This window comes from Solea solea, chromosome 10, assembly GCF_958295425.1.
Source record: "Solea solea chromosome 10, fSolSol10.1, whole genome shotgun sequence".
Taxonomy (NCBI): domain Eukaryota; kingdom Metazoa; phylum Chordata; class Actinopteri; order Pleuronectiformes; family Soleidae; genus Solea; species Solea solea.
Window position 1 is genome coordinate 18108757 of NC_081143.1, and position 25298 is coordinate 18134054.

General features: G+C 42.9%; 1 protein-coding gene across 13 annotated transcripts in view; it reads left to right on the forward strand.

Annotated features, from left to right (window-relative positions):
- The window catches only part of LOC131466456 (nuclear factor 1 X-type-like), a 102321-nt gene that overhangs the window by 13672 nt on the left and 63351 nt on the right, over positions 1–25298 (forward strand). For 10 of the 13 annotated variants that reach the window (XM_058639693.1, XM_058639688.1, XM_058639692.1 and 7 more), the window contains one exon: positions 19135–19666. In XM_058639693.1, the coding sequence (XP_058495676.1) occupies positions 19135–19666 (532 nt within the window). Of the gene's footprint in view, positions 1–17588; positions 18306–18946; positions 19667–25298 lie in introns of those variants that run through there. The other 3 variants (XM_058639690.1, XM_058639689.1, XM_058639684.1) reach the window with 3 other exon arrangements.

Consider the following 25298-nt stretch of genomic DNA (forward strand, 5'->3'; position numbering starts at 1 on the left):
AAATGTCTTTGAAGTCGTTGAAGGCGTCGTTCATTAAAACAAACTTGTATGTTGCGGAAGCGTTTATTTCAAACACTGCAGTGAAGCCTCGCTGATACAAAGGAGATGTGCTGGGCTGTTAATGCACAGCGCGTCTCACAAACGCTGCCAACTGTCTGAAGCTCCGCTTGTAAACCCAGAGAAGTTGCACTCTTTTGCGGGAGATTGGTTAACCATTTCCCCGCACAGTTCACGCGCAAAACGCCGTGTTTGCTTGTCGACTCTTGCTCATAAGTGTCTCGCCTCATTATTTGTAGTTCTAAAGTGGGTTTTTTGATTTTGGGGGGAATCAAATGAGTCCTAGAAATCACCCAACCGTGCAGATTGGCAGCTATGCCACAAAGCACAGTAAGATAATCTGTACAGTCAGTTTCTTTGGTGGTGGAGATGAATGAAGGAGTGAAGTGTGTGTGGAAGCACATGTGACGCTCATGCTCAAAGAATATGGATTTGATGACATCTCTGATGTGCATGTCTGTGACTGTGTTGTTCATTTATTCCCTAATCTGTCAGGGACTACAGATGCAAAGCAAGAAAGAAAGAAAGAAAGGAAGAAATGTATCTTGTTTAGGAAACAATTTATTCCCTTTTCTCTGCCCATATAGTTACCAGTATCCATTCGTTTGACATTCAAGACCTAAGACCACAAAACACTCTCCTAGCTGTGTGTGTGTGTGTATTACTCCCTCCCAGTTTTGGGTTGATGGCTCTCCTGTGTCAGCCCTCGGTTCTGGTTTCACTGAGAGCGGACGGTGATGGCCGTGGTGCGAGTGTAAGCTGAGGTGGGCCTGCGTGATCTGGTAACATACCAAACCCATACTAATGTCTCCTTGCTCCACACACACACACACACACACACACACACACACAGTAATCCTGCTCACACTGAGTTAGTTGGTAGGCAAAGCAAAAGCAGAGGAGAATAGGGTCGCTGTAGTGGACGAAAGGCCGGGTGAAAGTGGTCTGCCAACTGTGCCAGGTCGCCAGGCAGCTCGGCAGAACCCGGGGTACATTGTGTTCCTTTTTACTTATTCATCCTTTCTGCTGGAGGCAGACCAGTTCCACCTTACTCCGCTTGGCCTGGAGTTTAGTGCTGATAGGCAGGGACTAAGAGATGGGACAGAGGAAGGAGTGCAAGGATGTGGCAAAAGGCACAAGGTATCCATGTCAGCTACACACAGTGAACGACGTGAACGGAAAAAAAAGCATCCGAAATCACACAATGAGCGTTATGTTTGTCAAGCGTTCAATGTGTGTAAGAGAAGAAAAAAATAATAATTTTTTATTTGCAATAAAAGCTAAGCACTGCGGTAGCTCAGAGTCGCCCCCTTATCTGTGCAGTCTTCCTGACTGCCCATAGAAAATGGATTCATCAAGCTTAACTGAGGCAATTGGCACAACAGGGAAATAGGTGTCTGTACCCTGGATAGTGTGTGCGTGCGTGTCCAATATGCATGTATATCTGTTTGGTCCATGTGAATCCATGTGGCCTCACACCTGTCCTCATCTGCCTCCTAGTGTGGATTAGGTTTAGGCTGATCTGTGGCCAGTAGAAGCAGGCGGCCCCTATAGCGGTCTCATGTTGGTCTGTGATATAGTTGTGTTTACCCAAATAGTATATGGCACACACACACATGCACACTCGCGTCAAATCCGACTGAACACACACGTGTGTTGGAGACAGATAGACAAACAGACAGACAGGTGGCTCAGGAATCACTTCACTGTGCTTACACTAGGATCGTCTCTCTCTCTCTCAGATTGGCCTTTGCCAGCTTTTGTCACATAATTATAGAAAAAGTTTCTGCAAAAACTGCTGCAGAGATTTTGTTACTGCGGTGCTCGGTGTCTGATAATGTTTCATTTGTTGGCATCAGGGTTCAAAAAAACACTAATAAAGTGTGTTTAACGTGTTGTTTTGTGCCCATTAAATTTTTTTTAAAAAACAGGACTTCTTCACATTCTAACTATGAACCAAAATGAATCTATAATTACCTGACATTAATCTCATTTATTGTTATATATTGTGATGTTTTTGGCCATATCATTTGGACTGCGTGTCCCTCCTGTGTTACAACCTCATCGTCTCATCTCAGGATTGAGGATCAGCAGTTCACCATCATCCATATGTCCATTAAACTACCCACTCTTTTGAGGGTTGCGGGAGCCAATCCCGAGGCACCAGTGTTAACTACCACTGTGCTGCCTAGTTCACCATCATTTAAAGTCAAAATATGTTAGTTTGGCAGCAAGTGATGAAATGACCTGACAGTAGAAACGTGAGTTTCCCAGAAGGAATCAGGAGATAAGACGCTACAATGTGCCGCGCTCTTCTCGCAGCTGCCTGGGACAGGCTCCCCTTCATCCCCACCCTATACTCCTCTTCCTCCACCCCCTCCAACTAGTCAATTAGCTCCCTTTAATAGAGAAGTAACGGTTAGTGAGAGATCTGTATTGTTCGAGGATGAGCTTCAGTTGTTGTTGTTGTTTGTCTCCCCCCCTTTTTCTGTCTCTCTCCATCCCCCTCCACCGTAGACCCTTGGTGTGTTTTTCGTTCTTGTTTTTTTTTTTTTTTTGATTTTCTCAGAGGCTTTTTGTGGGGGTTACCCCACTGAATGGGACAATGCAGCCTAGCGTGAAATTAAAGCTCTTAGTTAGTTTGGTGTTGCTCAAAAGAGGATTTTACACATGCATGCATTCATACACTCCCATACGCTATAGATATAGCTAATTAGAGGAAGTACACCCTATGTCGAGCATCAAGAGCCCAATTAAAAGGAGTAGGGGAAACCACAGTGCACAAGATCTAGGCCAAATCAGCCTTGTGAATGCGTTTCTCTGCCTTGTGTGTGAACAGTATGTCTGCCGTCTTAAACCAAGGCGGGAGAATATGGATGCCACTGATATGAGAAACAAGTTTCATTAACATATGCGAATCAAGAAAACAGTCGGATTGATCGTCCTGACGGGCGAGAGTCTGATTCAGAACAGATTGAAGTGATCCTGCTGACTCTTCCAAGTCTCATTTTGGAAGTGGTCTTTCGACAAAATGTCTGTCATGCATGCACGTTAGAGTTTTCTTTTATTTGTGTTGTTGTTCACGTCAGAGGCACTTATTTGCAATTTCGCAGCACGACGGCAGAGTCTGACGACTGTCTTCTGCTTTGTCGGATGCGTTTGCTCCGAGAACCGCGAAGCATTGAAACTTCCAGTGTGGCTCTTTTAACGGCGGCGGTTAAAAACAAAGTCGTGATCGCTCTGTGTGTAAAAGACACTGGACCGCTTTGTGGATGATGATGAGCTGTTTAATCTGTGTGTGTGTGTGTGAGTGAGAGAGAGATAGAGATTTTTTTAATTAACAGCAGCAGTCAATATCTAACAAATAGATCTACTACAATCTCCTTCACCAACAATCTTTACTCCGAGTATGATTAAGGAGTTATTATACAGATACACACACACAAACACATGGAGTCTAACTACTGGTCATAGAGGCCTGCAGTCCCGGCAAAGCAGCCAGTAAATCCAGTTAGTGAGTCAGACTTTGTGGAACAAAGTGTGCTGCTCTCTGATCCCCCCCCACCCTCTCTCTCTCTCTCTCTCACTTTGTGTGTATCTGTCTCACATACTCTCTCCCATTGAGAGCACTGGCAGCCTGCCAGCGGTGGAAAAATCTATAAGCCATTGCGTAATATACCATATCTTTACCTTGGTTGAACCCTGCACAAGATCCACAGCTGTGTGAGCACACAAACAGAGAAATGTGTGTGTCCGTGTGTGCGTGTGTGCGTGTGTGTGTGTGTGTGTGTGAGAGAGAGAGAGAGAGAGACACAGAGTGGCCTCTTTGTGGCGAGTTTTCCATGTGTGTGTACCCACATATAAACAGTATCACACCATTTTGATCAAATGCTGCTGACAAAATATTTTTCAAAGTAGACCAAGCATGGTGTTCTGATCACTCTCTCAAGTGCTATGCCAGGAGGAGAGAAAAGCGGAGGCCTTATGAAATGCATTTGTGTTTTTTAAGGGCAGGTCGATGTTTAAAAAAAAGTCAAATGTAAAATCAAATCTACTTCATGTTTTGTTTTAATGAAGAGTCTGTGGCATCCCTGCCGTATCTCCAGTGCCAGTGGCATGTACCAGTGTCTACTGGAGTTCCTTGTTCCTTGTGCATATCTTTGAAATTGAAATGAATGTATCAGGCCGCAGGCGCAGCAGCTAACAAGCCTTTCATGATCAACGCTCTTCTTCTTGTGCTGTTTTGGATGTGGACGAGGCTGAGTTGCAGTGCAAAGTGCCGACCTCTCTTGTGTCAGTGTCTGTCTGCACCTGAAGCAGCGAGTATTTTAAGTTTTCGGTTTTACTACAGGCCTTATTCACTTATACTTTTTTATCGTGTTGAGTTGAGTGACCCTTGACCCTGGAAAAGGCAGGTAAAGACAATAACAAGCTGTCACTGACACGTTGTGTGGATCCCTCTGTGGTAATTGGAATGAGACGAATTCCCAAACACAGTCTAATCAGTTCTCATCTTCGCTAATATGATCCTCTCAGCCAGTGATAGTGGCCATCTGAATGTCACATGTTTGGACTGATTTGTTTTTGATGGTGGTGATTATTATTAAATGGTCTGTAATGACTGCTGATAATCCCCATATGCAGCCCAGTGCCCTGGATTCACTGGGAGGCAGTTGTTTGTTAATGCAACACTGCAGCCTAAAACACATGCAGATGTGTGTGGGACAAAACCACAAACCCAACAGAGATCTCGGCCATTGTTTGAGTGCATGCTCATGCTTCAATTTCACCGGCTTGCTTATGGAAATTTTTCAAGAAACTTGTGAATTATTTTATTTTTTATTCTCCTGTGCCGAGCACACGCATATGAAACCCACCTACTGTACTTGTCTGTGTAAAGGGTCAAACTGTGTCAGTGTGGTGATGGTGGTTATGGCCGGGGGTGTGCAGCTGTATCAGGGAGGTCGCTTTTAGTACGACAGGGTGGGAGAGGAATAAAGCATCATTTTTCATGTCACGCTCTGCGTATATGTACACTGTGTGTATCTGTGTGTGTGTGTGCTGTGTGAATGTGTGTGAGGCTGACTGCTGATATGTTTGTGTTTATTGACTCAAAGAGACGGGCCGTGGCTGCGTACACAGTGTTGTACGGGTGGCAGAGGTCCAGGCTCGGGGGAAACGTGTGTGTTTAAAGTACACACAGGCCTAATTATGCTGATTTAAGCATTCTTGCGGTCCTCCCTCTGGCTTGTGGTGAGTTAACCGGCACGGGGGCGTCCAGCAGAGAGAGGGAGAGTGAACAAGGGTAAATATTAAGAGAAGACAGAGATAGAAAGGTGAGGTTCTTTAAATAAATCAATAAAAAGAAGATAGTTAGAAGGAGAACATGTGGTTGGGAGCTTTAGCATATTGAGGGCGATTATTCTGAAAAAAATAAAAATATAAATGTTGCCCCAGACACTGGGGAAACAGAGGAAAAACATACACTGCTGTCAAACTTCCCGGGCGGTTTTTTTCCTCCTCACTTTGGGTTTTTGAGCGCGCCCGCTCTTCGTATTTATTTTTATATTCAGATGTTATGGATTGCTCCGGGAAAAGGCCAGACCTTTTCCCAGCAAGAGGAATTAATACTGTTTGAATGTTCCCTCCGAGGTCTAAAAGGTGGAATTTTGCAATGGAGTTTGTGAGGTTTGTGAGTGAAAACCTGACTACTGCTAAATAAACAAACTAGGGATGATTAAAAAGTGACCCTTGTTTGTTGACTTTCTGCTTTCTGGCCCGTGTGTGTGTGTGTGTTTGTGTGTGCACCTGTCTCTCTCATTTTATGCACATGCATGTACCATGCGGTTATATAAGGTGTATATGAAGAAAGTGGGCAAGATTTGCAAAAACAAACAGCAGAAATAACCTAAAAGTGAATAAGAGGCGGCTGTAGAGGCGAGTCCAATCATGGTGAACATGTGCAGGGGTGAGTGAGTTCACCCCCCTGCATCATGACTTTGATGCCTAAACAATATAAAAAAAACACGACATAAAAAGCCTGCACAGGATCTTTCTCTGACAGAGCAGAGATTGATGTCATCGGCTCATGTGAATTCAAGCGCCCATTTCACTCAGGTGATAAAATCCAGTTGGAAAGGGCAGCCCGGTGTTGTCAGGTTCATTTGCTGCACTGCATGAGAGCGGATTACCCGATGCCAAAGCACACATGTGATTTCATCTGAAAATATCACTCTCACTTTCCTTACATTTCATTTTTGCATTTTTTTTTCCTTGCTCTTAAATGGTCCCCAGTTTCTTTTCCTTATCACTGTTTTCTCTATTATCTCTCAGCCCCCCCCCCCCCCTCTGTTTCATCACATCTTTTACTTCAACTGTCTCTTCCTCCACTTTACCTCATTCTTTCCAGCCCCCTCTGCTTCTCCTTGCTCTCATTCACTCAGGAAGAGCCATGGTCTTATGTTGGATTTGTTGAGCTTAAAAGACACTTCACCGACTCCCTGTCTGCCTCTCCGGAGAACAGCTCAGGCTATCTTAATAATTTTCACCAGTCACTAAGCTTTGTCCGTTTGGAAAGCTTCTCATCATGCAGATTTTCTCCCTATTGTCTTATAAAGTCATGCATATTTTTGTTGCTCTTCCCTGCCCCTAAAATGCTCGATATGCACATATTTGGTTCCTTTAGTAATGTACCATAACCATATTACTGTGCTTAGAAACACATGGTGCCAAAGTGCTATCTGGAGAATCAGATCTCAGCAGAAGAGCCTTCTCCTCTGCCTTTCAGATTAAAAAGCATTTGTCCCCATTTTGAGTATATATATATATTTATATATATAAAGCCCCGCTACAATTAGCTGAAACAATGGTGTTGTTGTATTCAAAAATGCAATTTCTCCAGAAACTGGAAAGCCAGCCTAAATAAAGATGAGGCCAAATCCTATTTTGCATCAGATTTTGGTTTTATTTAATTTTATTTATATTTGGGTCAGCCGAGGAGCGTCAATAGCTCTCTACATAACACAAGACTCAAGGGCACTGTGCCGTCTCATTTGTGCATGTGAACAAAAATATTTGAACGTCTTGCGCACAGTGCGGTCACAGTTTAAATCATTTTCAAATACTGCACTGAAATTTGGAGCGCCAAATGTTTATTTCACCGCCGTAAGAGCAAGAGTGTAACTAAATAAGTGTAAATTGTGAGACTCTCCTAACATGCTATAATCAGACCCAGAACAGACCTCTCCAGTGAGTAAACTGAAGTGAAGGATTTGCTGGTTTTATTATTGAGGCCTGTGTCGTTGATGGAGCGGTCCCATCCACACTGACTCACAGACAAACAGCAGTGAGAGCTACATTGTGCAGGAGTGTCAGGCTTGGCTGAGAGACTCCAGCTCTCTAAACGCCGCTGAAACAGCAAACCGCGTCTCTGTGCGTGCATGTGTTTGTGCAGATTTGTGAATCTCTGCATGAGCAGGCCATTCTGCATTTGCATTTGCATGTGCGTGCGTGTCTCCACTGAGTGAGTGAGTGTGTGTGCGTGTCTGTCTGTCTGTTTCAGTCCTGACAGCCAAGAAGCCTCAGCAGCGTCTGACGTGGCAGCTCTTTCTGCTTTGAGTCCGGCTCTCTCTCTCGCTCTCTTTCTCTCTCCTTCTGGCTCCCTTTTCTGTGATACTATCTTTTCATACAATCACATGTTTATAAATGGAGACTGACTGGTATGTCATACTGGACCAGAGTCGCTGGGAATTGATAAACACCGCAATGTTTGTTGCATGATAAGTTAGTGAGTATTTATTGCAGAAAAAAGTAAATAAATAAATCTTATGATAATAAACTCATCATCATCGTCATTAGTAAATCTGACCAATATTTCACATAAAGTATGTTATTTCATCTGTGTCCAATACAGAATAATATGTACCAATATACCAGGTGCAAGCTAATAATAATATTAAATACACCTCTTCCATATTTTTACTTATATTAAATTGAAGTTGTGTTTCATTTTTCAAACAGATATTTCTTGGACATGACTGGTGTTTGCCAATTCAAAAATAATATTAGGTGTTGTAAAAATGGCAGTAAAACTAGTCAGAAAATTTGGAAAGATTTACTCTTGTTGTGAAGAATTGAGCCACAGTAGTTTGTCATGTTTAAAAAGTGGATCCAGAACTATTATCCTTCTGGAAAATGTATTTTATTTATTTAATTCCCTTTAAATATATAGATAGATAGATATAGATGTATAATGTGATAACTATTTTAAATGAAATGTATTCAACTGGTGTACATTTCCAACTCTTACCCGACGTGAAGCTTGGATAAGGGAAACGGCACTGGTCGTTTTTTTCCCTGCCTGCCCTGTTTGTGAGGTGCCTTTTTATCGAGGTGGGTTTCCTCCATTTTACGTCCCCTCTGAGGACATGTACTTATGGCTGTCTGCCTGTGGTACTGTGGTGCTCCTGAGGTCTGAGTGAGGTGGTAGTTTAGGCCGGGGAAGTCAGCGAGTGTGGTCACAGAGGAGATAACTGCACACACACTCTCCCAGAGGCGCCCGTCTGCATCGTGTGTCTGTCTGTCCTCCCCCTGCTTTGTTGGAAGATTCATCTTTAAAAAAGGAAAGCACTAGTTTGAGAGGATAAAAGTTTCAAAATGATTTAGTTGTTGTGCGTCGGTGCACATGTCTTTATGTGTGTATGTGCGCGTGCATGTGGCCGCGAAGGCTCTTTGTTTCTCGCCTCGCACGTGTTTGTGTGTGTGTGTGTGCCCTCTGGTCCTTCCACTCTGGCATGGTGTTCGCCTGCCAGGGAATGCCACTCAAAAGGGGCATGGTGACCTTTGACCCTCACGCTGCCAGCTCAGAGTCAGGAATAACTTGCTGTCAAGAGCTCGTCTCCCTTTAACCCAAGCCCATCAAGCATAGCAGAGATTAAGACCCGGCTCTCAGGAAGCCATTTGGAACAAACACCTTTTAACCCTAATAGGATCAGAGTTGTATAGGAAGCCACTTGGAGCAGCCACCCACTCTTAACCCCTAACACTCCCAACTCAGCACAGACAAGGCAGAGTGCACAGGCAAAAGCCCAGCTCATATCATGCCACAGGGAACGGGCATCGTTTAACCCTTGCAGCGCCAACTGAGCACAGGCAAAACTCCAGCTCACATGATAAGCAGAATTAAATCCGCAAGCTCCAGTGTCCCTGATAGGAAGCTCAGTGATGCGGAAATAGGAGAGTAATGTAACAGGGTTGGTTTCCCATCTGCAAAGTACCACACCACAAACAATTTTAATTTTGCAATTACAGCTGACAAATTGTGATCACCAGGCTGAGCGCTTCTCTCTCTTGTTGCTTTTTTGAGATCTAACTTTTATCTTATTTTAGTCGGAAGTAACAGACCGCAACTGACCAAACGTTATTTGAATGTTATACTTGGGGAAAAATAAAGAGATGAAATGATGCACACACGTTTTTCTACATTAAACCACTGCTTTAATTGAGTAAATTTGTATTGTTTCTTTTTTTAGTGAGCACAAAAAGCCAACCGCTATCATCTCACAGTTAATATTTCTTTAGTCATTAAGTTTGGAATCAGCAAATAACAATAATATTATGATACAAAATATAGCATGCTTTTCATAATAAAGCTGGCTGTGGTTAAAATATGCTATCATGACTGAAGGCATGATAAAACCACTGCACTTCTAGTACTTTTTTTTTTTTTTTTTTAAATGATTTTGTGCATTCTAATAGCACCCTGTTCAACAATCGAGGAAGCAATCAGTCAAACATGAGGAGAATAGATGTTCAGGGAGAGTATGGACAAACATGTACATTTACACAAGCACTGAATGTTCCTCTGGAACACCAACCCTAATTATCCTACTTTAAAACTGCATTTAAGACCCACTACTCTTAAATGCTGTGTCATTTTATCTGTGTGTTTTCATTTTGTGCCTTTGAATATCCTTTAAACACTACATTAATATAATGTATTATTATAATGATTATTATTGAATACTTCCTGATGATAGATAATATAACGGCAGAATTTATAAAGGGAAATCTCTCCCCTTAAGTGAAGGACCAGGGCTGCAGCAAGACTGTGTGTGCGTGTGTGTGTGTGTGTGTGTGTGTGTGTGAGGAAGAACGTGAATGAGATAGAAGGAGAGAGTGTGAGTGGAGTTTCTGCACTTGCCTGTCTGGCACCGGCCGAAGAATGAGTGCACAAGTTTGAGTCTGGGTGAGTCAAGCTGTGTGAGAGAGCGACAGTGTGAAAAGGGAAGGGAGAGGGAGTCCTACAGTGAAAGGAGAGAAGGGGGGGTGGGGGGGGGGGGGCGGAGTGAGGGATGCTCAAAGATGGATAGCAGTTGAGATAGCAAGCTCATCTGCGACTGGTGGAAATGAAGGGGTGAAGCAGCGGAAGGCAGAGGTATGGCCAGGACAGGACGTTAAGGAAAGGATTGCAAAGTAAGAGGTGAAAGAAAGAAAGAAATTAAGGAATGAAGGGATAGGTGAATGTGGGGGGCACAGAATGAATGTGTGAGTTGGGCTTGTGGTTGAGCATTTGCATAAAGGGTGAGGGCACTCTGCCCGGCTATGGGGAGAGGCTGGCATCTCGCCTTGCCGACTGGCAGAGCGGGGACCAGGGAGAAATAAAAGAATGGGAGGGGGAGAGAGAGAGAGAGAGAGAGAGAGAGAGAAAGTCTCTCAATAGTGCATCTCTTGTGCGAGGAGAAGCAGGCCTTGGCTGCTGTTGGAGCAGGACATGAAGGGGAGGGGATATCGGGTTTCATTATCTACTTTATTCCTGCTGTATTTGCTAACCATGTGGTTCAAAGCCCTCGCTGCAGCTGTAGGCAGGGCAACCGCAGCCAGTGTGTGTGTGTGTGTGTGTGTGTGTGTGTGTGTGTGCCGCCAGCATGTGCCGACTGGAACGCTTGGCCGAAAGGTGTGTGCAGAATTGAGCGGGGTGATACAGTGAGGAAGTGTGTGTGACTAGTGCTCTCCTTCTCTGTATATTTACAGCAACACACAACTTGACCTTATTGGAAATGCCCTGCTCTAAAGGAAATAATGCCAGAGTGTGTGTGTGCGTGTGTGTGTGTGTGCGTGTGTGCCATGGTGACGCTATAGAAACCGTTGTAAACACACAAAAAGCTTAGTCTATATGTGTTCACTTAGTGTACGCCTGTGTGAAATCCTATACTGGCCCACTTTGCTGCAGCCACATGTTGAAGTGGTTTTTATTAAATCATTGTTTGTAACAAGCTGTGCCAGAATCTCCTAATTTAGTCTGAAATCTATAATTTTGCCCAGTTTTATTTATACTTGCGATAACATCATTCCGAAGAGAAACATTCCCTCTAATTGAAGGCACCATTATCAAGATTAAGTCTTGTTTAAGTTGATTAGGTTTTGCATCAGAGTAAATGTATATTTCCTCTCAGTTCTCTTGGCAGTCTCCACCATAGTTTTATACAAAGTTTCCACCAAATCTAAGCATGCAAACCCTCAATGTTTTGAGGGTATATTATATATATATATTAAGGGTAATATTTTAAAATATTTTCCAAACATGAATTGGGCCTATAACTCACCCACAGTTGTGTTTGTAATTAACTACATAAGGTGACATTTATACAGATGGGCCTGCATGCAGAGTCGTAGAGAAACCACACAAACCTCAAGGAAACTCTCGCTGAATACATTTTCGATACTTATCCCCCCAAAAGAAATCATGAAAGCCTCATGATTTTATCTTTGATGTGCTTACATTTGAATTTGGAACCGTCCAGTGCACAACTGTGGAAGTACATGTGAGTGTAATGTTCTCCAGGTCTGCAGTCATGTCAGGAGCTCCGGCTCGGTATCAGCCCTCGTGTCTCTGGAGCACTTTTAAAGCTCACTCGCGCTGTCTTTCCATCCCAGCCTCATGCCACAAATGGCTTCCAGACTTTCACACATAGTAATGCTTCAGTGTGTAAACAGGCATAATTACAAATGATGCACAGACACACTTTTAACATCAATCTGGGCCTGATGGGAGAGAGCGAGAGAGCGAGAGAGCAGAAAGAGGGAACGTTTTTCTGTTTTTTGGTTGTTGTTTTTTTTAACCTTCCCAGGAGTGGAATGGATGAAAAGGTTTCAGAGCTGGATTAAAATGGAAAGACTGACAGTGATGAGAAGTTAAAGAGGATATTTAAAAGAGGAATAATGTGACTCTTTTTTTGTAAATGCACATGTGTGTGGGCTTCAGTAACTGAATGAAAGAGGAAGGAAGGGGAAACCTATTATTTTCTATTTCATGAGTGTTTCCAAGAAATAGTAGTTTATTCAAACGTATTTATGATTATTTTATGTCCTTGAGGCTTGTGAGGTTACTTACCCATCACCTCGTAATAGCAGGCTGTTAGTCACCAGTCGTCAGGGCCTGCTCTCTCTTCACCTTCCCTCTATTTTTCCTGGGCCTTGAATGGAAAGAAAATATGGAAAATTTGCTGTGCAGCCCCCCCAAAATGTTTTGCTTTCAACAATAGACAAAAAATAATATTATGTCACTGAAACAAAATGATGTTTGTGTTATATAAAATTTTGAACTGACATTTTGATCTGGCAGACATTGAAAAATATTTGATTTATATGCTAAACTTTTTTAATACAAAAATATAAAACAAAATGGCTCAGTCTTTCCCTTACTTCACCACTGTCAATATGTGATTTTAAACAGCAGATTTCTAAGTTGAATTCCATTCATGACACATCTTGACATGTGGTATCATTCATCAGCTTTTTCTCTCTTCTCTCTCGCTCTCAACCATTTTGATCAGATATAACAAAAACCCTGAAAGTCACACAAATAAAAACGTCTTCAGACAGATGACGTCTTACAGTTATGGAAGAGGACCAGGGCCACATACTGTAATAGTTTTATTTTATTTAAATGTTTCTAAAATTAAAATGTTCTAAGAACAAAGGTTTTCTTATATTTGTCCAGCAATAACAAAAATAACATTATAATTACCATTATTACTACTACTGCTATTTAAAAATTTAAATAATACATTTAAATTAATTTCCTCTATAAATTCTCATTATTTTGAATTTTGTCTCGCAACCTTTCATATTGTTTAAGTTTAATGTAATTTTTGATTGCACGAAATTACTGATTTTAAACAATCTTGGCACCTATTTGTGAATTTTGTATTATTTAGGTCATGTCAGAGGTAAATAAACAATAACATAATATGATAATAGTAACAGGAAATATGAACAAGTGTATTTATAGGGCTACATTTAAAGAGAGAAAAAGAGAGACCTGTTTTAAGGCCAGATAGGATTTTTGGGACATTTGGGAAGTTCTTATGTTGTGTTTTTCTTCACTTTCTTTTTAGATACCATTCTGTCTTTGTTCGGAATCAAAATTTAACATCAAATACACAAGAGAATAATCTATTGAATTCATATTTATTATAATATATAACATCAGAGCTCTCTGTGTCATGCAGCTCAGTTATATGATCACCCATTGCCTCACAACCAAGGTGTCCACCCCACCACAGGACGTGGTATTGAGCACATGTGATGACCTGATCTTTCCCTTCCACGTGTCCTATGTATATATATGTGAACCCTGACATTTATTTGAACACATACATACATACATAGCAGAAATTCATCCCAGGTAACTGCTTGTTATAGCCCGTGACAGCACTGCAGGACACAGGCCCAAGTACACAACGTTTGTAATAATTAATTGTGGGACACTAAAACTCATAGGCAGCAACTACTGCTTGTGCAAATGCAGTTGAAGGCGTCATTAGTCTATTTATAATATTGGCGTATAATAATAAGAAGGCCACATTAATAAATGAACACTCACTTGGAGAGGAATCCTGCAAAAGCGCCATTGTGTGACTGAAGTGGTTCTAATTGTTCTCTTAGTGAAGGTCAAGCTTAATTATAATTTTTGGAATTACTCCCCCACACAGAGACCGCCTGCTTTTTTTTTTTTTTAATTCCGGTTTGACTTTTTAGAATTTAGTTTGACCCATTTCTTTGACGTAGGCCGCGCGAGGACGAGCTCCCTCGAGGACCGTCACCGAAGCGAGAAAAGGAAAAGCGCTCCGTATATCTGACTGACACACACACACACACACGTACTTTTTATATTATTATTTTTGTATTTCAATTCAGTTAAAAACGGACGCAATTAGGTGTTGCACACGGTCCGTCAAGATGAGCAGGCCGCGGCCACTATCTAAAGCCTCACCGGTGATGGAGAGACGGTGAATAACCGGTGAACGCGGTGACTCAGGTGGGTTTCTTTTCTCCTCGGTGAGTGAGCACGTTATTTTTCTCGGGCGTTTTAAATTGGTCGTGGCCGTTGTTGCTGGGAGCTTGAGCTGTGCCGCACACAGCAGCAGAGGTGTGTTCCATTATGACACGTTTCGCCAGACCTTAAATATGTGTTTAATAATAGAGTCATTAAAATGGGTAATTCTAATAGCCGATTTTAATTAAGGTATAATTTTAATGACCCCTTTCAACTACGATAATACATTTTATTGCGCGCACACACACACACAGACTTTATGATGTGTGTCCTTGTCTGTGCAATAGGTCATTTTGCACTATTTAACACAAAGGTCTTGGATTTGTTTTCTTTGTCTTGTATTTTTGGCACTTGCTGCAGCTCCAAACTTGGCCATGTTAATGAAACCTGAGGTGAATTATTTTTCTTTTGAGTTGTAGCCTGTCTGGGCAGAAGGAGAGGTTGTCTTTCCCTGTCCTGGTGAACAAAGGTTGTCGTTTTTTTTCTCTCTCTCTGAAAGACAGAGCATGGTACTGAGAGATAAGATGACGTCTCCCTGAAATTATTGCAGAGGAGCAGATACCTGCACAGTCCAAACCGTGGCAGAGGCCTAAAAACTGGCCCATCTCCTTTTCCTTCTGTGCCCTGAAGATCTGTGGGCAAACAGGAAAAAAAACAAATGAGGCTCTAACATTTTAATAAAAGGTGTTCAATTTGCAGGGCAAGTTCTTGTCCAAATATCACAAAAGATTATGCCTTAACTATGAACTGTGTTCAGTCCCAATGCTCTTGATATGCAGTTGAGTTTATGATCATGACACAATGGGGTGTAGATGTAACTTTTGAAGTGTTTTTTTTTGTTCTTTTTTTAAGTAATGTTTGAAGGACAACACATTTAATAAAAACAGTATTTGCTCAATAACATGGATTAATGTGTAGTCTCAATAGTTTTCGTATGACGTGATTGTGTTACTGAAAAATGTTGCCGGGTGAGATCCAAGTGAATGAGGAAGGAGAGCTTTAGATTTCCCAGACAGTGCTCTTTATTTATTATTATTGTTTTCACCTGTCAGTAATGATGCAATGATAATACAGGGATTGACGGTAATACCTGGCTCTCGTCACTCCTTTTCCTCGTCTGTGGCTGTTTTTTAATCAAAAGTCTAGATCTCTTCAGTCTTTTCAAATAAGAGATATCCATCATTATTCTTCAAACACAAAAACAAACACGCACATCTGTGTTAACTCCGTCTCCACTCATTCCTGCGTTTTTTCAGCACAGCTCTGCGAAGCCGGCGTATGTTAGCATGAACAATCGGCGCCCGGCCCGGCCCGGCTCGGTCCAGATGGGGTCTACAACCCCCTCCAGCACTAGCAGTGATGAGCCAGTCAGCCAGCTAGCTACCCACCCAGGTAGCCAACCAGTAATTCACCCTGCCAGTCGTGTTGCCTTTCAGCCAACCTAACAGACAGGTTGCCAGCCAGTCAGTGGACCAGCCAGTCATCCCGGCTGCGACTTCTCTGTCTGACACTGACAGAGGGAGCAGGCCAGGCTAAATCTGATGGCCCTGGGAGCCAACCAGAAGACTCTGGCCTTTGTAGGGCGTTCACACAGACAGCCTGTCCCATTGCACAGCGGGGGGCTTCATCCCACAATCAAATGGCAGGGCCCCTTAACTTTGCCACATGACAAGTTAGCTTTTTGTGGCGGCCCGCTGCTGAGATCCCAGTTTTGACAATGTCTCCATAATTCCTGTGAGCCTCATCGACTAATTCATGTAAATTAGACAGCGCAAACGGACAAATGTTGTCTTTATATTGTCGTTTGGAAGAACGGCGCTTAAATGCACTGCTAATGAGTTGATCAGTCCATATGTGCGTCATATCGGGCCAATAAGGACATTTTAGTTTTTCTGACAAATACGTCAAATTATTTTGACCCGATCCCCAATGAGAGCTTATGTCTCGCGGATAATTCTCCCATGGTGCATTGGGCACATTTGTCCCTCTTAGGTCACTTGGGTCAGCCAATGAGGATGAGACGGAGTGTTAGCCAGAGCAGCTCGTACGCTTTCTGTTGCTGTTCAATCCTAATCGCGTGTCATTGTGACCCTTTTAGTGCAACAAGAGCGAAAAATATGGACAGTTTAGCGGCTGCATTATTTTCACGACTACATCCTCAGTGCATCTGAGTATGATAGCATTAAGCTTAGCTTTGTGAATTACCGGAATGCAGAATAGTCTGCTTTAGACTGATTCAATATCCGGTCTTAGTAAACGGCTTTACATGTACTGGCGACTTACATGAAGCTGCCCAGCACAGCATTTTCAGCCGTCATTGTCCACCGAATCCGGTCTGTCGCTCACACATGTGCTCTAATTTGGTAACACAAACTTTTAAGTGTTTCTGTGTGTGTGTGTGCTGTTGGGGCTGTTAAAGTGGACCTAAAATAAAAAAGGACTAAGGGGCCAGTTTGGATTCGATTGTACATTTTGAAACAGGAGAGCATTTTTTGGATGGTATTTATTGTTGGGGGTGTGGGGTGGGGGTAATGGGCATTTTCTTTCCTCCGCCTCTCTTTGTTTGTGTGGTAAATCCAGGAGCAGCTGCTGGTCCCAGGGTCTAGTGGGATTTTGGGGCCTGTGTTTTCTCATGCCATCCCATGCCAAGGTGGTGTAACGCGAGTAGAAAGCGCGAGAGAGAGACAGAGGCGGGTGTTACTGGAGGGGAGGGAGGGAGGGGAGGGAGTGAGCTGGTTTGTTGGTACCACTGTGACCATGCTGTGACGGAGGCTGGTTGGGGGGGTGGCTTCAGAAGGGCGGGTGCTGTCTGGATTGGATGCATGTAAAATTAATATCCTCTGGACTTTGCCTTTGCACTAGATTGGAACTTGTCTATTTGGCTAATGACGTGCCTTCTGCCTGCACCACACACAATCCCCCTCCTTCAACCCTCCCTCCTCCTCGCTCTCTCTCTCCCTCTCTCTCTCTCTCTCACTCTCCCTTCACTACCAGCCACCAACCAACCACCCTCTCGCGCCCCCGTCTCGTTGCTTCTCCTCTGCCATTGCTCTCTTCCCTCCCTTTCAGCGCTGGGAGAGTGCGTATTGGCTGGGCTGTTTGAGACTCGGTGCCAAATAGGTGGGCCCTCTGCGTGTTGGCACAGACTCAGTCAATGGTTAGAGAAGGAAAGTGGAGAGGAAGAGAGAAAGAGAGAGACAGAGTTGGAGAGAAAGAGGGGGAAAAAAGAAGCTGCACTCGGGTTTGCCAGCGGTCGTGCACACTCTTCCAACACTGACTCGGTCCTCTTGTTTTTGTTTTTTTTTTCTTCTTCTTCTCCTCTGTCTGCACCCCCCTTGTCCAGCTCTCTCTCCCTCTCCGTGAGTCTTATGCAGATCCTACAGAATTGAACTAATAGCCTGCGTTGCTCTGCCAACCTTTTTTTTTTTAAGATATTTTTTATCAAGACATTTTTTTCTGCGTTTTTTTTGCAAACAAACAAAGAAGCTTAATTAAGTTTTTGAGTTTTATCATTTTTACTGCGATATCTGTTTTATGTTGTTTGTGTACTGCCAGCTCTTTTGTATCCTTTCAGACAGAGATTGTTGAACTTATACTCTCCTTCTGTTGTGCTCTTGAACAGCACCTCTCCTGCAGCTCCTGCTACAGTACCTCCTGTGTTCCTGTGCTGGTATTACACTGCGCCCTTTTGGCCTGTCTCCTCTTTCTCAGCTTTTCCCCCCTGCTGCTTTTGTTGGACACTTTCTCAGCTTCTCTTTTTGCTTCATTTTTCCCCCTCAGTTTTTTGTTTCTGAATATACGCAACACCACTCCAGCACCTTTTTGGCTCAACAATCCAGTTTCTAAATTGGTGGTGCATTTTAAGTTTCTTTGCAATCGTCGGGTGAATTTATGATGAGAGATCAAAATGGTAACTACCACGTTATTCTTGTTCTATTCAAGTGTTTCATTATGACGACTGTTTTATTTTGATTTTCAGCGCCTATGATGCAGGTTTTGTTGCTCGTTCGCAAATATTTCACACTTTTTTTTTTAATAATTACAATCTGACATTTGACACATATTTTATATACATTTTTTGTAGTTTTTGTAGTGTAGTGCATTATGTTTGTTATATATATATATATATATACATATATATATATATATATATATACATATATATATATGTGTATATATATATACATATATACATACATAACAAGTAGGTATTTTATTGCTTTTTTTTCTTGTTATAACAGTATTTTTTTTTATTGGTAACCAAGATAAATTAGATATTTTAATTTAGACGGGGACATCATTTTTGCGCCAACATTATTTTAAGAAAGTCCTCACAGTGGATGGTTAATATTTTTCTCCTCTCAGTCTTATTGTGTTGTTTGCGTTTTGTATAATGTCCTCCTATTGTGATGTATGTTAGGTGTTACTCTCTCTCTCTCTCTCTCTCTCTCTCTCTCTCTCTCTCTCTCTCTCTTACTCTCTCTCTCGCTCTCTCTCTCTCTCGCTCTCTCTTTGCACCCCTCGCTCATTCTCTCCCTCTGCTCACACAGAGCAGGCGCCGCTCCTCCATGCTGCGCGCCGGTGCTAACTGCCTCTCTTCTCTCTTCCCCTCCTCACCCCCACTCCCTCTTTCCCCATCCTTCTCTCCCCCATTCTCCCCCTCTCTCTCCACTGCCTCCTCCTGCTTTCCCCCCTCCTCCCTCTCCTCCACCCTCCACCCATCATCCTCCCTCATCCAGGATGAATTCCACCCCTTCATCGAGGCCCTGCTGCCCCATGTCCGCGCATTTGCCTACACCTGGTTCAACCTGCAGGCCCGCAAGCGCAAGTACTTCAAGAAACATGAGAAGCGCATGTCCAAGGAGGAAGAGCGCGCAGTGAAGGATGAGCTGCTGGGGGAAAAGCCAGAGATCAAGCAGAAGTGGGCCTCGCGCCTGCTGGCCAAGCTCCGTAAGGACATCCGGCCTGAGTTCCGTGAGGACTTTGTGCTCACCATCACGGGGAAAAAGGCCCCCTGCTGCGTGCTGTCCAACCCCGACCAGAAGGGCAAGATCCGTCGCATCGACTGCCTCCGCCAGGCTGACAAGGTGTGGCGACTGGACCTGGTGATGGTCATCCTGTTCAAGGGCAGCCCCTTGGAGAGCACGGACGGAGAACGGCTGGTCAAGTCGCCACAGTGCACCAACCCTGGCTTGTGTGTCCAGCCGCACCACATCGGAGTGTCCGTCAAGGAGCTCGACCTCTACCTGGCCTACTTCGTCCACTCGCCAGGTATGTGGCCAAATGTATACTAGACACTAACACAGAAGGAAGCCAACACAATAACACTCCACAAATGTAGACACGGCAGCATAAACACACACACACACACACACACACCTACATTCATTCTAAGAATTTATAGTATATATTATATTTTTTTTTTTTTTGACAAAATTTAATTGAATAAATTATTATGCACATTTATTCTCAGAAAAAAGCGGAATTTCCCTCCTTTTTTTATGCTGTCGTATATTATTTTTAGTAATTTTATTATTATAATGTTTTGTGTTTATTAACACATCATTTCGGCAGTAAAAAAAAATAATATGTGAGTGTGTGTCGGGGCGTTTGGCCAGTGAGCTTTGGCAAGTACGTTAATATTTCTGCGGCTTCATATGAGCATGTATTTTGTGTTTTTATAGGACGGAATTTGCATGGAAGTGTGTGTGTGTGTGTGTGTGTGTGTGTTTTTATGATCATCACTGTAAAAATGTGTGGTTTTTTTTGCAATGAATGAGAATTACTACTGTACTGTCTGTTGGAGTGTATCTGCCATGGTAAGGCCATTGTAGCCAGGGAACGTCATTTGGCCACTACCCAGGTTGCGTGCGTGTGTGTGTGTGTGTGTGAAGAGAGAAGCAGCAGAGCCGTGAGTCTCCTGCTCTCAGGCCGCAGGCTGCTGTCGCCTTCACCGTCTGCCTGAATACTAGCACCACGTCGGACCTTGCTGCCAAACACACACTCACCAACAAAATGCCAGTGCTTACAGACAGCCAGTACTATTGCAGCCACCTTCACACCCATGCACACATATACAAACACAGCTAAATAAAGATACACACATCCAGTAAAAAAAAGAAAAGAAAAAGGAAAAACAACTCTGTCATCTTTGTGATGCACTTGCACACATCAAGCCAAAACACAGTTTTAGTCACGATTGCGTACACACACCCACACAACACGCGCGTCCGGCCAAGCACTGTCATAGATGCAGTTTGATACAGATAAACATTGTTGTATCTCAGCCACCATCACGGATACACACTCTCACACCCGGCCAAACATCACTGTAGCCTACAGTGCACAGACTCTTCACACGCGGCCAAAACACTGCCTGCGTAGTAGTGTTTTTTTTATTCCTTTCCCTCCACATAAAAAAAAAAAAAAAACCCTGTCACAGCAAACACTCACACATGCAAGCACAAGGCATTTCACAGCCAAATCCTCCAAATACACACAAGACTTTACCATTTGCTGGCTACGTATACAAACGCATGCTCATAACCTAATATTATCTCAGCTGGAATTTTCGGGAAGTTTCACACACACACACACACACACACACGCAGACACACGGACACACACTCTCACATATAAATGTATATACTGTATGTACATACACCCACTCTCTGCTTAAGCAGAACTCTTATGGCAGCTGCTAACATAAGTGTAGCCAAATGCGATTGCAGCAGACTTCCTCTCTCTCTCTCCCTCCCTCTAATACACACACACACACACACACACACACACACACACACACAAACACTCACAACCCTCGGTCCAGGCCAAACACCTCACACGGCCTGAGCCAAACCCTGGCACGAGCTCCAGCTTCACTCTGTTGTTCTGTCTGTGGCATTGGTAAACTATCGTCGATAGTTGCCCGTCCTGACGTTGACTGAAGATGTGTGTCTTGATAGTTTGCTGGTTATTTCTTCTGTTCAAATATGTATTTATTTGATTTGGACATTTTACATTAATTAACATCAATGTGTACATGCCAGATTATAGCCACTGGGTAATTTACATCTTTAGTCCCTGTACTCAAGTACATTCACTAAAGCCAACGGAAAAAAAATAAGAAAAACATTTTAACATGACAATACAGAGACAAACAAAAGACTGACTACTAGGAATATGTAATAATGTGATGGGGCAAGGCAAACCAGGGACCACAGGTTTCAAGGTGATTAGGGGACTTATTGTTAAGTAGTTTTTATTTGTTCAGTGGTTTAGATAATGCTGCTTATAAGGGTATAATGTGATATGTAATATGACTTCTAACTCAAATATTCTGGCTAATATTTAAACTTAAAATAAAATATTATTTGATTTAATTTTATTTATTAATTGTATTTTTTATATTTGTTTCATCTTAGCTTGAGAAGTGTGAGCAAAAATGTAAATTAAAAATTGCTCCTGGATAAATATCACAATATCATATTTTTTTTGTCTTTGTTAATTTAGGTAGAAATTATAATCTAGTTTAGTATGCTGTATAATTATAAAAACTGCAGTATATTTGGGTCCATGAACAAAACCCAGTACACTTATGCACAGTGAATACATCATTTGTGCTATTGTGGTAGATGTTCTTTCACCATATGAGGTAAGATTGAAGTATATTTTACTACACACTAACTGCACACATGCAATCTGTAAATAAATGAATGTACATTGTCTTCATTATGACATCAAGTACCACAGCTGTTTGGTGTACAGGACTAAAAACAGGTGACTGTTTCGAGAGGCTTCCCAGTGCACTGCCCATTTGTAATGAGGACCAACACAGTGCGCTCTCTTATCTTAAGTAGTGTGCCTTGTGACTTTGATCCACCTCCAAAGAGTCCACGCTCAGTTTAAGTCTGGATGCAGAATCTCTCTGGATCCTGCTGAAGGAATAACAAATGGTAAACCACTGTCCCAGCAACCAGTTCTCCTTTCCCCTTAAGTTGCAAATGCACATTTATGAACAGGTATGAAAGCCTGAATTTGTTACAGCGATTGCACAGTTGGATTTTCTTTCCCCAGTCATTCACGGCGTGACACGATGTGCTCGTTGTTTGTTTTTGTTTGGTTTGCGTTTTGTCAGCCTTTAGCATCTCTGTCTTCCTTGCTCCTTTTTGATCCCGTGCACACTTTTGTTTTGTCTCCTTAAACATCGCCCTCATTGTTGCTCTCACAGAGGTAAAGCCTCTGCTGATCTCTTTTGTTTATATTGTAGGAGACACACAGAGAGAGGGAGAGAGAGCGAGTTGGAACGGAGGAGAGGCTGCGATAGTGATTGTTCTGTTTGGCAGCGCCCGAGCCCCGTTGGTGTGGGAAGAAGAGAAAGACGTCTTGTGTTTTGTTTATGACAGCGTGGCAAAAGCTGCCACAGGGAATCTCTGGGCTTGCCGTCAGGCTTTCTCAGGCTGTTCTGTAGCCAGACAGCCTTCGAGATCCTCTGTGTTACGAAGTGTAAAACACCACAGCAGAAGCAGAGCAAACCGTGCTGCCACAGTACACAAACCTCGCTATTTCAGGCACCTCAGATAAAAGAGCAGCAGCAGCAGCAGCTGGATTGACACATGGTTGAACCTTGTAACTGAAATACTGGCAAATTTGTGGTGCACTACACTGAGCAGTGCATTATTTTAGTGTTTTATTAAGAGAGAATGACACGTATTATTGTGGAGATAGTGATCTGTTGGCCTGGAGGTGCCGAAGGTCTGCCAGAGAACCATAAACTAGCAACCAGCCTTTGATAGCCAATGAATGAGGTGTGCCAGATAGTCTTAGTCCATTGTTCTATTTTAGATGTGGTTCTCACTTCTGTTCGTCTGACTGCTGTATAGGTGGGTCCACATGTACACCATCTGAGTAGAAATCATTTCACTGTGTCTCCGAGTGTTCAGTGGACTGTTTAATTTATAGTCTTTCTGCTGTTTTAGCTCAGACTCATCACATTTCTGATTTATTCAAGTTGGACAAAAAACGGAAGATTACAAAAAGAACACATTTGTCAGGTCCAAAGTTAGCTCAGGGCACTTAGTCATACTTTGGACCTCAGTCTTCCAGCTCTTCTTTTTTTTTTTTTCCCCCCCTTTTCTCTTCTCTCTTTTGTACGTCGTAAGTGTGATTATGAAAAGATGTTTCGAATGTGTTTCCAATCAAAAGTGCAGTACAGGAAATTTGCAGTCACTCCGAGGGAGGTGTGAAATGTGCTCGCCGTGCCATTTCTGCCATGACCGCTCCACACTCCACGCTCTGCGCTGCCAGATCCCGCCTCTCTCTCTCGCTACAGCAGTAGTCATGCCTTGGACGATGCTGTGAGAAAGCCCAGAGAAACCCTATTGCTGTGGCCAGCAGCACCCCCTCCCTCCTCCCCAGCCAGCGTACTGACCACAGGAAGAATTCACAAAAAAAAAAAAAAAAATGAGGAAAACTTCTAGAGTATCAGATTTATGATGGCACAACAGGCAGGAATGTGGAAGAAGGAGAGAGGAGAATCCTGACAATCATAACTAACCTGGTGAATGGCGATTAATGTGTTAAAAGTTGACCGGGTACCATGATGGATTCCTCCGCGGCTTAGTAAAAAGATTTTTCCCTGTGAAAGTAATCTGTTATTAATTACTTCCTGGATCTCTTCTCTGGCTCCCATGACATCACAAGGCCGGGTGAACTGTCCTTGTGTCTAAGTGTTTTTGTTTTTGTTTGTGTCAGTGTGTGCACGCAGCTTAGGATGACCCTCAGCAGTGAAGTGAGCATTGAGTTTTGATTAAATGAAATCTCGACACTGAGGAGAAGAGAGTCGGTCACGTCTGAGGGTTTTTTTTTTTTTATTGTGTGTGTGGTGGGAACGTGGCCCATGACGGCTAAGAAAAGCTCTCGACACGCAGAGCGGTTTTGGCACCGGTAAATGTTTGCTTACGGCCCTCGTTTATAGACGCGCTCACGTCGTCTTCTGTGTTTCTATCTGGTATCACGGCCACACTGAGGTGGCTGCATTTCAAATCCGAAGGGTTAAGATAGAAGGAGAACCCCGTCACATTAGAGAGACAGAGCGAGCGGGAGACTTCTCACACTATTCTTGGCTTTGGAAAAAAAAGTCTGTGTATTTGGATTGCTAATGGTATCGGGCTAGCCAAAGCCCTGGTGTGTGCTCACTCGCTCCTAAACACACACACACACACACACACACACACACACTCTGTGCGTCACAGACATACAAAGATTGATCCAAAACCTCAGGGTCTGCATTTATCTCATGAAACCACGATGACACAAGCAGACCCCAGGGAGAATAAAAATAAAATGAGCAAGGCGACTCAAAAACAATGTTGTTGTTTGGTCTCCTATTAAATTGACCAGTGAAAACTGGCCTGCGATGCAGTGAACACCCCCTTGTTTTTATTTTTGGTTTTTACACGCCGATCACAAGCTTCCATTTTAGTGAAACCCCTGAACATTTCTCGTCGTCCCGCATCTGTTCCCTTTTGTGCAGAGAGTTAGTGTGTGTGTGTGTGTGTGTGTGTGTGTGTGTGTGTGTGTGTGTGTGAGGGGGGGATATGTGGTAAATAAATTATTCTAGACAATTCAGTAAAGCAGTTTCATGGCAGAACAGAGAATTGAGGCCATTTGTGCAGTTTCACTTTTATTAAAATACATTTTCCCCTGATTCTCTTTGTTTAAATGACCTCCTTGGGTAAAGTTCTCCATTGAGAGACGTCACAAGTAAAAAAGCAGAGGGATTTCTAGAGCTTTGCTGTCACCATTTTATTTCCAGTAAGATTTAAACCTTGTCAGTGTCTTAATAACAATTACATATTTTCTTCCAAAACAAAGGCATACATTTCCCCCACTCCTATAAAGACAT